At 45.4% G+C, this 13,408-nt stretch overlaps 1 protein-coding gene across 1 annotated transcript; it reads left to right on the forward strand.

The window, feature by feature from the left end:
* Positions 1-1,900: 1,900 nt before the first annotated feature.
* LOC108929250 (sine oculis-binding protein homolog) lies at positions 1,901-12,680 on the forward strand. Its single transcript, XM_018743627.2, has 6 exons — positions 1,901-2,237; positions 4,203-4,314; positions 4,754-4,912; positions 5,483-5,634; positions 7,987-8,082; positions 10,384-12,680. The coding sequence occupies exons 1-6, from the start codon at positions 2,145-2,147 to the stop codon at positions 12,067-12,069; spliced, it is 2,298 nt and encodes a 765-aa protein (XP_018599143.1). The 5' UTR covers positions 1,901-2,144; the 3' UTR covers positions 12,070-12,680.
* Positions 12,681-13,408: the final 728 nt, after the last annotated feature.

Below are 13,408 nucleotides of genomic sequence, written 5' to 3' on the forward strand. Positions count from 1 at the left end.
TCTCTAGCAGTATAAGTCACCTTGCTGAATAAGGTGTGTGGGCTAGTAACACTAAATAGTATTCATTATAATTTGCTTTGGAGAAAAGCATCTGCTAAGTGAATAAATTCAACTGTAGACATTGGGGGTTGTCAAAAATGTTCAGAGGAATCTTTTTTTTCCAAAAATCTTCAGCAGTACAAGAATACAGAACAAGTCAGTCAGCAAGAAACATATAATGCAGCAAGACTTACAAAGTATGGCTGACATCTCCCATATCAGTGCTATTTTCCTCTGACTTATTTTATTATACACACACACTCAGGACTATTACAGAGGAAAAAAGCATTATTACTCTCTTTAAGTGATGCATGTTAATACTCCTGAAGTGTGGCCTAGGCTAATAAGCACAACACATACTGTACATATGCTGAACATAACTTTAAGGTCTTTGCCTGGGGTCACCAAATCTGAGCAAATGTGGCCTTTTCCTTGTCCGCTGTGTCACAGGACAGACTATCCAGGCGAATGAAGGAAAGTGCACACATCTAACACATAAAGTATTTGCATAAACACACAAATCAACTCACACTGAAGGCCTGTAGCCAGTTATTGGAATGATTTGTTACTTTCTGCTTTTAACGGCCATTCCCTAGATCACCAGAAGAAGACGCTCTCTTGTCTTGTTGCCCACTGGTAACTGGATCATTGAGGCAAGACTGACGGAATGCAAGCCCTTGAGGAAGCAGGCAGACAATGCCTCTACAGTGTTACCAGATGTGTTTTCCTGGCCAGCTTTAGCCGTAGTGTGAGAGATAGGTTTTTTCTCTTCCAGCGAGTGTCTGCTGGGCTGAGATTCCAAATCCAGGCAGATCATGTGACACAAACAAGTCTGGATTGGGGATGGGACAGGAGGGAGGGAAATGGAGCCGCTTCTCAGGATCACATTACTGAGTGGTTTCAAAGTTCTGCTAAGTACAGACCCAGGAGTCAGTGAAGTGCAGTGGGTGATAAGTGAATGCATATGGCTGGAGACAATCTTTGTCAAAAACTCTGTTTTCTGCTCCTCTTCTCAGCACCACAGACAGCCACTCTAGCCATCGTTTGTGCTGAACCAGAACACACCTATTCCTAAACTCATCCACTTCTTTACGTTGCATCTTGTTTTCATGGCCAAAGATTCAGTTACTGATGAGCAAATCGTATTAGGGAAGGGTCAGGGTATGCTGGTAGCTGAACCAGTTCTGGCAACATCTGTGTGCAGAAGCGTAGCTGGCAGTTCCAGCTACTGGTTGAAATACGTGTTGGAAACATTGAGATGAAGAAAATCTGTGCCTGGGAAGTGTCAGCAGTGTCCTGCCTCAGTTTTACCTCACAACGATAAAACAGGTGGGCAGCTAGACTTTAACTCCAGCGCTCATGCAACCTGTCAGATTCCCTGGACAGAGATTTCTCCTTGAGTGAAATGAATTCATCAATACACCCCCCTCCCCAACCCCCCGCCCCCCACACACACAGATCTACTGCAAAATGTGTTTATCTGGAGCAATCTAAGTTCAGCCTTGCGCACTGTAATACCATGATACTATCATAATAAATAAACTCTTCATCCCTGGACCCCATTCGATCGTGGCTCCAGCAGACTTTTTCTCCTGCCATGGAAGTCAGTGGATGGGATTTGGAGAAAATGAACGCGATGCCGCGCATGAAGCAGGATAATAATAATAATAATAATAATAATAATAATAATAATAATAATAAAACACGAGGGTTTCTTCCACTTGCAGAGCGCGCACGAAGACGCACCACCACCGCACCGGCGGGAGGAAAGGAGCGCTGCCGTCTCCCGGTGCCGCACCGTATAGAGTTACTGCAGTCGCTCCTCCCCTCGGCCGGGGTTTTTTCTGCGCGTCTCGCTTTCCAGCGGGGAAAGATCTCCCCCGCAAGCTCGACATGTTCAGCGGAGATTCAAGGCACCGCCGACGATGGGCGGAGATGCGGGACTCGAGTCCGGGAGCGCTGTGTCCGACATCCCTCCCCCTGTTGCCCCGCCGCTCTCCCGCCTCCGGAGGCTCCGGTGTCCTGGCCCGGCTTGTCGCACTAGCCCACCCGTACAAGACGGAGTACATGGATGGTAAACTAAAATAATAATAGTAATCGGAAGCATGTGTGAGAAGGACACTGACAGACCGCGGGAATTTAAACGGAGCAGAAAACCCGCTCATCCCATGAAGAGAGAAATCAAGTCGGAGGTGAAGGTAGGAGCTGAAGACTCAGCCTCGATCGCATAAGAGCTGCGTCCAAAATACTCTCTTTTCTGTTGCCTTTCTTTCCCTACATTTTACCACCGGCAGTCAGTCAGCGTTGATATATTAAATGACTTTTTATTCGGTGTGACAATCCCTGCTGAATCACGGGCTTGTCTTTGTCATATTTCAATAAGTGCCGCCGACATAACGGGTGGAGTGGAGGGAAAACGGAGAATTTTCTCGTGGGTCATTCGAACCCGCGTCTATGTCTATTAGAGGACGAAGATTTGCACTTCCACGGAGGTTCAGGGAGGCTGCAGCAGAGCCCTCCGCATGCATGCGTCGCTCACCAGCAGGAGGTGGGGGCGCACGACATCCTGCGCAGCCCCCCAACCACGAACCCCTCCAAACCCCGAACCGGCGGAACCAGTGCAGTGGTTCTAGACGGTGCTCCAACCGGATGCAACAGGAATGGATGCAAAACATGCCTTAAAGTTTCTGACCAAGTTTGTTTTTTTGTGGTATGGAATTTTAGCCTCATGCCATGGTCAACCATTCGAGTCTCCCAGGGGTCCTGCTTTAGTTTTTGTAAATGGGGAGTTACTGTCAGAGACTGCTGTTCGAGGGCGGCACGGTGGCACAGCCAGTAGCACTGCCACCTTGTAGCGCTGCTCAGTCTGTGTGAAGTCTGCATGTTCTCCCTGTGTCTGTGTGGGACTGCTCTGGGTGCTCTGGTTTCCTCCCACAGTCCAAACTGATGCACTTCAGGTACATTAGTGATGCTGAATTGACAGGAGCATTTAAATGGGTGAGTGTGTCTACCCTGCAATGGGCTGGTGTCTTGTCTAGGGTGTACCCCCCTCAGCCATACACCCAGTACTTCTGGGATAGGCTCTGGTTCACCATGAGCCTGCTTAGGACAAGTGGACTGTCAACTAGGGGCTCAAATCATAATAGAAGAGAAGAGGGTAGGTTGGTTTTTAATTGACTGTTTTTTTTTTGCCCTACTTTCCACCACTGTTCCATATTTGAGTCTTGCACATGGAGGCTTAGTAGTTCTTGTTTCCTCACTGTTTACCTTCTGATTGGGTTACAAGGGGAGATGAGGAGCAATGCCTCCAGAAACAGAGGGGGCTTTGGCTCTTGGCGGGGGGTCTCGGAGTTTCCCATTTGTTGCAGTCGATAGGGGTTTGATTCCACGCCCCTCCCTTGTTAAATTCCAGTCACTTTACATTCACTTGGGTGATGGGGGACATGTCCCCCACAATGCTCAGGAAAGACTGCTTAGTTACCCCCACCCAGTATTTGTGTATAACTCTTCTGAGTAACATTCCTGTTACTATTTTGTCCTTTCCATACCTGACAAGTTATTAACACTGCTGGCGAGAAAGTTGTTGACCTCTGGACCTAACAGCCAATGCAGCTCACGCAATAGCCGTCCAGCACACGGACCACTGAAAAGTTGCAAAATTACCCTTAGCACTTTGCTGCTTTACTTTCTTGATGTGTAAGTGGTGTTTTTCCAATTCTGTAAGGTTTTCCTGGTCAAAGGTGAAAGGTGCTCTGGGAATTTCTGTTTGCGTAGTGAGCTCACCTACTCAGTTTGTAAGGAATAGCAGGTAGATGGAAAACTGCACGAACAAGCAGCTCTTGTATCCCAGCTGCAAAACCCAGGAAGTAAAACGTGGTACAAAAAAGTGCTGAACAGATCTCATTGCTTAATATCACAACAGAAATTTTGTGATCGAGGAACCAAAGCTGTGACCTCCGAATCCATGTTACACAATAACACACAGAAACCAATGAACAACTTATTGTGAACCTTCCTAGAAGATCATCTGATCTGATATTCAAGTCACCCTGTTTAGGGTAATAAATCTGCAACAGCATGTCAGAATGATCCTGCTGCAGTCTCAGATTTCCCAGAGTAGATCAGCTGCAATCAAAGTAATAAATGACTATTGTTTTCTGTAGAGTCATGCTGAGAGTACAATGAACGAGTTGTTGAGCTGGTACAAATATGGCAAGGCCGATCGGAGAGATCCAGACACGATGGAGGGTGGCCTCAGCATATCTACCCTGAAAGGTAAGACCAGAGCAACTGACGAATATGGGATATTTATTTCATGCAATGCAAGTTATAAAGATAGGGCAGATAATGTGGGTTGTTTCAGAACAAATACTGCAAAAAATCATATAGTTGTGAGACCGAACACATCAGAGATCAAAGTGAAAACAGAATTTAAAAAGCATTATGGAGCCAGTAAGGACAAATTGTCATGAAATCAAATGTCAAATGTCATAATGAATGAATAAATAATAAATAATGACACTGTTCTTTTTTGTAAATCAAATGTTTATGAGTGATGTAATTATTGAAAAAAGGGATTTCTGTGTTGTGGGGCAAATTGCTGACTGAGTGCTGATGGGTTTAACTTGGCTCAGCATCTGACCCTTAGATGCTGTGCATATTTCTGCACTGCAGAGTTTGAGAGCTGTTTCTAATGGCACCTTCTTTCGTGTAGAAAACTGTGCACCGAAGGAGAAGAAGACGGGTGAAAGTCTCAGTTCTCTGGCAGTGGTAATGAAGAAGGGAAGGATGGATTCATCCTCTGTCACTGAGCAGGCCAAAATTCAGATCTGTTCTCCACAGATTACCTCTTCTCAGATAAAGATACCAGCAGGTAGAATGCTGTCCTCTAACCCTAACCCTATATTCACTCTAGTGCAACCAGGCAGGCACAGAGATTAGAACCCAAGAAAAGATCAAGTGTAAGCAGACCTACTAGAAAAGGGATAAGTTCTCACCTTCTTCTCATGATTATATTAACATTTATACATGCTTTGTCCTGATCTTCTTATGTGCACTGTATTAACTACCATCTTCTGAAATGGCTCTTCTGCAAGTCTTTAGATTTGTATTTGATGATGCTCCCCTGGACCATATGTGGCTCTTTTCCAGGGATATGGATGTTTGGTGTATTTCTGTGTAGATGTTGGATCAGGAAACTTTTCAATATTGTTTCACAGAATACCGAATACCAGGACTACTTTACTGGGTGATTTCCTCGTTTTGTCTTAATCTTTGTAGGGGGCTGAGGGTTACAGTTTACTTGTGCCTTGTTCGGAAATTCTGGGGTATTTTTGTGGCACTAGGGTTTAACACAGCTTTGTATATTTAAACGTTACAGCCTATTTGTCTCTGTGTCTCCTCTTTCTTGTCTCCTGGTTTTGTACACACCTTGCCGCATCAGAGCAGGATGTGTTGAGCGAGCAGGTCACGTGTGCCTGGTGTCAGAAGGCTGGGGCTCGTAGGTACTCCCTCCATATGGGCAGCGAGCTCAAGAGCTTCTGCAGTGAGAAATGCTTTGCTGCTTGCCGCCGGGCCAACTTCAAACATAACAAGGTATGAATGGCTGGAGACGTCTAGGTGTTCATGTGCCAGCTCAACCGTTCAGCTACACTGCCTTGTAAATTGCACCTAGATGGCTAAATGTCAGAAAACACATCATCGCTGAACGACTGTAAGGATACATAAGCCCTTTGCACGGTACTGCTTGCTTATGCAGACATTGAAGAAATCTGGAAAACCTCCATGCACCCTGGTGACCTCTAAACAATCAAACACTATAGTAAACCCTCAGGGTTTACTAATGTGCTAAAGATATTGCAGGAGTATGAAGTGATGCGGGGGGGGGGCATGGTGGCACAGTAGGTTTGGCTTCTGCCTGCTCTCTGGTGGGTCTGGGGTTCAAGTCCTGCTTGGGATGCCTTGCAATGGACTGGTCCCATCCTGGGTGTGTCCTCTCCCCCTCCAGCCCTGTGCCCTGTGTTGCTGGGTTAGGCTCCGGCTTGCTGCAACCCCGCTCGGGACGCGCGGCTGCAGCCAGTGTGTGCAGTGATGCTAAAGATAAACCATCCTTACTTAGTTCCTTTTATTTGAGTGACATGACTATAGACCGGCACCTCTGGAAAGAGATGCTTGAAATCACACACACAGACTGAAACTGCTTGTCTCGAGCAAGGTCGCAGCAAGCCGGAGCCGGGAAGACAGGGTGCAAGGCTGGAGGGGACACACCCAGAATGGGACGCCAGTCTGTCACAAGGCACCCCAAGCAGGACTCGAACCCCAGACTCACCAGAGAGCAGGCCTGGGCCAAACCTGCTGTGCCACCAATGGCGATACCTTACTGAAACCCAATAAGTTCTGCGCACCACGATTAAAGTCACTGGACAACTTGAGGGAAACTTGAAAGACATCAGTTAAAAAAAAGATGCAGAGTTCCAAGTAAAGAAACAAATAAATAATTTGTCCTGGCAAAAGTTACAATCAAACTTGGAAGAGAAAAAACCTCATTCAGCCTTTCTTCAAAGCAAAACAGATGTGGGGAGCAAATGGAACTTGATATTTTATATGGGTAACGGGCTCTCTCCGTGTACCCCCCCCCCCCCCTCAATTTTGATTTTCAATTTAGTGTACTTTACTGGCATGACAAATGTTATATACTTGTATTGCCAGAGCAATTGTTGAACAGCTTGGAACAAGAATATTTTGTAATATTAAAGAAACAAACAAATGGAGAAGTAAAAAACAGACAGTAAGCTCCATCTCCCTCCCTCAGTGTCTTCCCTGTCCTCCTTCTCTCTGTGGCAGAAGAAACACAAACTGTATTGTTGGTCAAATGACAGAGTGCCAGTCCACACGTCCTGTCAGGGAGGCAGGACGTGTGGACTGGCACTCTGTCATTTGACCACAGGGTGCATGGGTGTGTCCCCTCCTGTACGGCTCATGACCCACACTGCTTGCCGCACTCACCTTCCAGAAGCTTCTAAAAGGCTGACTTTATGGTCTTTTGAGGAATGAGTGCATGTTCCAGGGGAATGATGGGTATTCTCTGAGAGACCAATTGTGAGAGTCAGAATTTAGTATCGGTTACACAGTAATAAAAGCAGATGGAGTTATCAGGTTTCTGTGGTATTTTGAGTGGACTTGTGTGTAAAAATAGATTCCTAGTACCATATTATGTTGGTACTTGGTCCTGCCTCACAAAGAAGAATTATGAGTCTCTTGTTTGAAAGGCTTGCTTTAATGAAAGCTCATCATAGGTGCTGTTGGCCACATCATTTACAGATGATATATCTGTTTCTTTTATCAACATGGTCAGTCACAATCAGGTCTTATGTTTACCTGACACCGAGACAGAAATTTAGCCTTTCGCTTGCCCATGCTTGACTGAAAGGCAGCGCTCGGTGCTTGGAGCAAAGTGTCAAGTTTCAGTAAATAACCACACCTGCCTTGTCGCAACCAGACACCCGTTGGTGACTTTCAAGCGGGGGCAGCACTCCGTTCCCCCCCCGACAGTTCGGTTTTGCTTGTGCCGGAAAGAATTTTGGGCATTCAGATGGTGGCAAGTACAAGAGCTTTGTCACCATGATCATCGTCATCGTACTCATGACACAAGGGCATTGAAATGTGTGCTATAGGGTGCAACAATATGCAGTAACATTCTCTGAAACCTGGAGCCTGTCCCTAGTTTTTTGCCTTATGTTCCTATGAGTAATTAATATTGTAAAAACGAAAAGTCCTGACTGTTTTGTTGACTTGAGCGGTGCTGTTACCGTGCAATTTCTCTCCCCTTGTTCTAAAAAAGCACTCTTCATAGATTTTCAGTTATCACTTTCATTTTTTTTTTTTTTCTGTGCTGCCTTAAATCTATCCAGTCAGTCTGTTAAAAAAGACTGTTATTTACCGCTGTAGGCAAGGGACAGAAACGGCCAAGATGAGGACTCACCTCAGCAAAGCAAGTGGAAGGAAACATCCAGGCAAGGAATCAAAGTTATCAGTGAATCTCTGGTAAGGTGACGGTAACTCAAAGATTAAAAAATACATACGGTATTATCAATTCACCAGTGCATAAATGTACACAGTATTTTATTCCTTTGATATGTCAGCCATTCTTGCAGTTTAATATATCGGGTATACCTTAGGGACATAGGAGAATTGAAAAATAATAGCATCAAATAATTATCATTATATCAAGTTATGTTTAGTGATACATTAGGCTTACATACTCGTGGAGTAGGATAAACACCTTACCTAATGAACACAATTGTGAGTGGAAGTCTAAATTAATTTGTTTGTAAATCCAAAGCCTCCTTTGCCACTCTGGTCAGGATCAAGAAAAGTTCACGTTCTGTAAAAACTTCAGAAGAAACAATAATAATGATACTCTGACTCGTCATTATTTTAACTTCAAACAACATTAAAAATACAGTAAAAATAATGACTGCAGAAAAGAAAAAAAAAAAAAAAAAAAACATTCTTTACATAAGCTCTTATTCAGCCCCAGTTGCTGCTGACTGATGCATCCTATTAACATCTCCAGTGTTCATTGCCTTCTGGCCATCTTCAACGTTCTTTGTTATCTAACAGTCAACAAGAGCTTAATTGGATGCATCTGTAAGTTGCTTTGGAGAAAAGCATCAGCTGAATGAATAAATGTAAATGCAAATCTTGATTAATTTATCAGTGTGGAGGAGAGTGTTTACACACAGTCCAAGGACAAATTGGTGACTGTAACTTGCCCTTAGGGTATATGTGAGTGAATGAGTGTATGTACTTGCCCTGCAATGGACTGGTGGCCCCATCCTGGATGTACAGTACTCAGCCTCACACACCTATTCTTCTAGAAGAGGCTCCAGTCCACAGCAACCCTGCAAAAGAACCAGTATTTAACAATAATGAATGAATGAGTAACGCTGAAAATCATCAAATCTTTGGAAATTCTGAAGTCTAGAGGAGCAAACGTATTCCCGCACTCACTATCGCCTAAGATATCATCTAAGTTAATTACTGGTTCAGATTTATAGCTCAGTTATTAAAGGTGAATTAGGCTGAACAGAATGCAGCTTGGTCAGTTATCCAGTGTTAATGACTTAGCAACTTGCTGAAGAAAATGGCTCATGTGACTGGAAGGCAAACATTTTCTCACATAGATCGATAGATAGATAGATAGATAGATAGATTCGTTCTTGGCAAATAGTGATGAACTTAAATTTTCCACCAGATGTGTGAGCTTATGGCTCTTTTGATTGCATCTAATTGTTCATTACATCATCAGCTCCTGTGTTTGTTGTCTATCTTTAAATGAATATCATGTTACATGCTACCATAGATAGCTTATTGAACAAGGACCCCTTGGAAAGTTAATGCTTTCCCATAGTCCCATTGATCAAGGTTCTTGTCCTGTATAGTTCCAGTAAACCACTGAGTTGTATAAAATTGCAAGCTGCTTTATATAAAAACTTGAACTAAGGAATGTAATAATAATGACCTAACCCTAACCCTCCCTGCCACACTTCCTGGCTCCGGTTCTTTGAATGTGTGTGAGATTCTCACATGTCTGGTTTACTGCCTAAAAAGACACTTTTATGAATGACATTGAAAGCCTTTGGATGTGGTGTCCGCTTCTGTGGGTGCTGCAGAGGTGCTTCGGCCGAGTCCTTGTGCGTACAGGGGAACAAAGAGGGATCTGTTCTGCGGGCCTCAGAGTGGCAGCCTGGCTGAGTGAAGGTCCCAGATGATGCCAAGGGAAAACATGGTGCCTGCATTTTTTCGGCTGCAGCAGAAGCAAACACATTGCCCTCGCAGACTTGTGTTTTTCTTGGCTTGCAAGCTTGATCCTTGCTGTGTACATTTATAGAAGATGACGTAAAGAAAAGCTGCTTTAGAGAACGATACAGAAACAATTAGTGGGGTAAATTAGATTTTCACTCAATGCATCATATCCATTCCTGAAAAAATCCAGTGGTTTGAATTGTTACAGGCTATTTCTGACTTCCACCACACAGACATACACACACACACACACACTGTCTGAAGCCGCTTGTCCCGAGTGGGGTCGCAGCAAACTGGAGCCTAACCTGGCAACACAGGACGCAAGGCTGGAGGGGGGAGGGGACACACCCAGGATGGGACGCCAGTCTGTCGCATGGCACCCCAAGCAGGGCTCGAATCCTAGACCCACCACAGAGCAGGATCCAGCCAAGCCCACTGCGCCACCACACCCCCCTGACTTCCACCACGGGATTCTTATTATGTTATATTATGTTATAGCGTTATCCTCTCTCACTCTGACATTGTTCTGCCATACAGGTGTGTGACTGGTGCAGACATGTGTGCCACACCACAGAGTACTTGGACTTTGGTGAAAGTGAGAGACGACTGAACTTCTGCAGCCCTAAGTGCCTGAACCAGTACAAAGTGGGCGTTTTCTACAAGGAAAGCCATGCAAAGCAGCAAGGTGTGGAGACCAGGACGAAGAGCTGCGAAACAGGGCGGAGACTTCTTGGACCTGAATCCTGGAATTTGCCACAGGGAGACCTGCGCCCCCAGGTCAAGACAATTACAAGACCCACTGAGACCACCCTTGCTTCATCCATTGAATCCAGAGTGGCTTCTGCCTCCCCCGCTTTCTGTGTTCCTGTGGTTCATACATCAGGACCCCAGAATCAGAAGAGTCTCAATCTACCATCTGTCACTGGTGTCCCGGTCAACATCCCAAATGAGATGATCCACCACAGCCCTGCAGCCTCCTCTACTGAACATCAGAGGAATTGCTCTCAACCACCAGCCTTGTGGAAGCCCCCGTACAGCACTGCTTCTCATGGTACTCTGATGAACCTCCACCCTACTCCAACTGCTAGAGGTCCACCACCCCCCGACAGCTCCATTCCCAAATCAATGAATTTCTCCCATTCCCAGCCTCTTCCCACCACAGCTGCAGTACCTGGCACTCCAGCATGGCCAGTGCCACCGTACTTGGCCACTCACACACCTGTCCCACCCTTTGTACCCAACAGTATCATATCAAATCACTATATAGCAATGCCCCAGGGGAGCTTCAGTTTTACTCCTCTGGTGCCTTCTCCCACACTGTTGGTGCCATACCCCATTATTGTTCCTCTGCCTGTGCCAGTCCCCATTCCCATACCATTCAGAGCACGGAGTACCCCTCAGGGCAACAGGGACATTGTTCCAGGCCTGCCGACAGGGGAAGATCAGTCTGAGAACCTCCATGCACCATCTTTAGCAGATGCAGGAGAGAACCAGGGAGGCTCCGAGAAGAAGCCGACAAAAGACAAGACCTCTGAGCAGAGAAACTTCACCCAGCTGACTTTCACAACAGCCCATGAGCAGGGGAGGGCTAATACAGATCACAGTGTGAAGGTTGGGACTCCAGATGTGTCCTGGTCCATGTCTTTATCCCCTAAAGGCATGTGCCAAAGTGAGGTGACGGACTTGACATTTGGCCCAGGACCTGAGGAGTTAGACTTGCCGTTATTGGGCAAGACAAGGACAAGCAGCAGTCCCATGACCCCTACTGTTACTCTAGCTTGTGAGAGACCAAGTGACCGTGAAAGCAGGTCCCAGTGCAACTTTGATAATACACGACTGGGGAATGGCAACATGGGGGCGGAGCCCAGTCCAGCCACTCCCTGCACCATAAACGTCACGGCACCTGTGTCCATCCGAGGGGTGACCTTCTCTGAGGATGCAGCAGTTGGTGAGCCGGAACCACCTAAGGAGAATGAGTGGATGGCCCTGGGGACAAATGCCAGAAGGGATGTCCCATCCAGTGAAGGAGAAGATGGGGGGGACAGGGACGAGTCTAGTTCCACAGATGAGGAGCACCCCTACACTCCCGCCATACAGACTGGGGAAAAGCCTGGGAGGAGGAGCACTATCAGGGTCACCTGTGTGACAGCTGCAGAGGAACTGGGAGCACTAGAACTCCCACCAAAGAGGAGGTGTCTGCGCATTCGCCATCTAAACAAATGAAAGAGAAGAGCTGCCTGCAGCAGCAGCCCCGATGGCTCTTCCTCCAAAGTGGTTTGGCGGGGGGAGTCACAGCAGCTTGGGTGGGACAGTGGTCATACAGAGACATGAAAGGGGTTCACCGAGTGCAAATAAGCATGGGGAGATCCTGTAACAAAACAAAATACATTGGCTCCTCAAATTATAGATACAGTTAAGACCTGCCCTGTTCACAGTTCAATTTGTTCCTAACTCCAAAGTCACTTTCACCCACTAAGTCCCATTCAATAAAAGCTAAGTAATACAGAGGCAGGTTGACTTTTTTGCAGGTCAGAATCTGTAAAAGCCTTGGATGTAGCTATAGTGTCATAAAACTTTACATTTGAATATTTTTTGTCAATTTCGGATGAATTAAAAATTGAAGCTAGTTTAAAAAGACAGAAAAAAATATTGTTTCCACAAACTCCTTTTCATGCCACATTGTTCAATATCATTATGCTGTTACTGATCACAAATCATGAACAATAGATAATAACATCTTGGCAGGTCAACACAGGCCACGTTCCCTCCATCACAGATATTTTAAAACACGGATACTAGTGAATTAAAAAAATTAAACAAAATAAATCACTCACACACACACACACACACACACACACACACACACACACTTTCAGAACCGCTTGTCCCATATGGGGTCACGGGGAACCGGAGCCTAACCCGGCAACTCAGGGCGCAAGGCTGGAAGGGGGACGGGACGCCAGTCCGTCACAAGGCACCCCAAGCGGGACTCGAACCCCAGACCCACCGAAGAGCAGGACTGTGGTCCAACCCACTGCGCCACCGCACCCCCTCAAAATAAATCAATAAATTGGAAAACACTTGTATCTTTACAATTGAATTACCCAACCACTGGTAAGAGGAGTAGAGAAAAGTTGAAACAGCTCTATCTAGTGTAAAAGTGAATAGAATGCAAAGCCATACTCCTGCTTCTGTTTACTTTCATAGTAGTAATCAAAATTCCACAGAAATGCATATGTAGTTAAATAATAACATTTAAAAATAGAATTGTGTGATACTGATTCAGAAGATATAGTAAAGTTTCAATGCAATTAATTCTTCTTAGTAAGACTTACTCAGGGCTTGCCAACTGGTGAATAAGTAACCATTATGGTCTCATTTTTACAAGGGAAATATTGCAGCATATGCCAAAAATGAATTCAATATAGCAAAGTGTTGGAACATCACCAAAGAATGGAAGTCATGATTTCTTTACAGAGTTTAAGTTGAAAATACGACGTTGTTTTGTTGACATTTTGGATGTTGCCTAGCAACCAGCTCAACTCTGAAACCAGAGCATAAT

This window comes from Scleropages formosus, chromosome 1 (genome assembly GCF_900964775.1).
Source record: "Scleropages formosus chromosome 1, fSclFor1.1, whole genome shotgun sequence".
NCBI lineage: Eukaryota > Metazoa > Chordata > Actinopteri > Osteoglossiformes > Osteoglossidae > Scleropages > Scleropages formosus.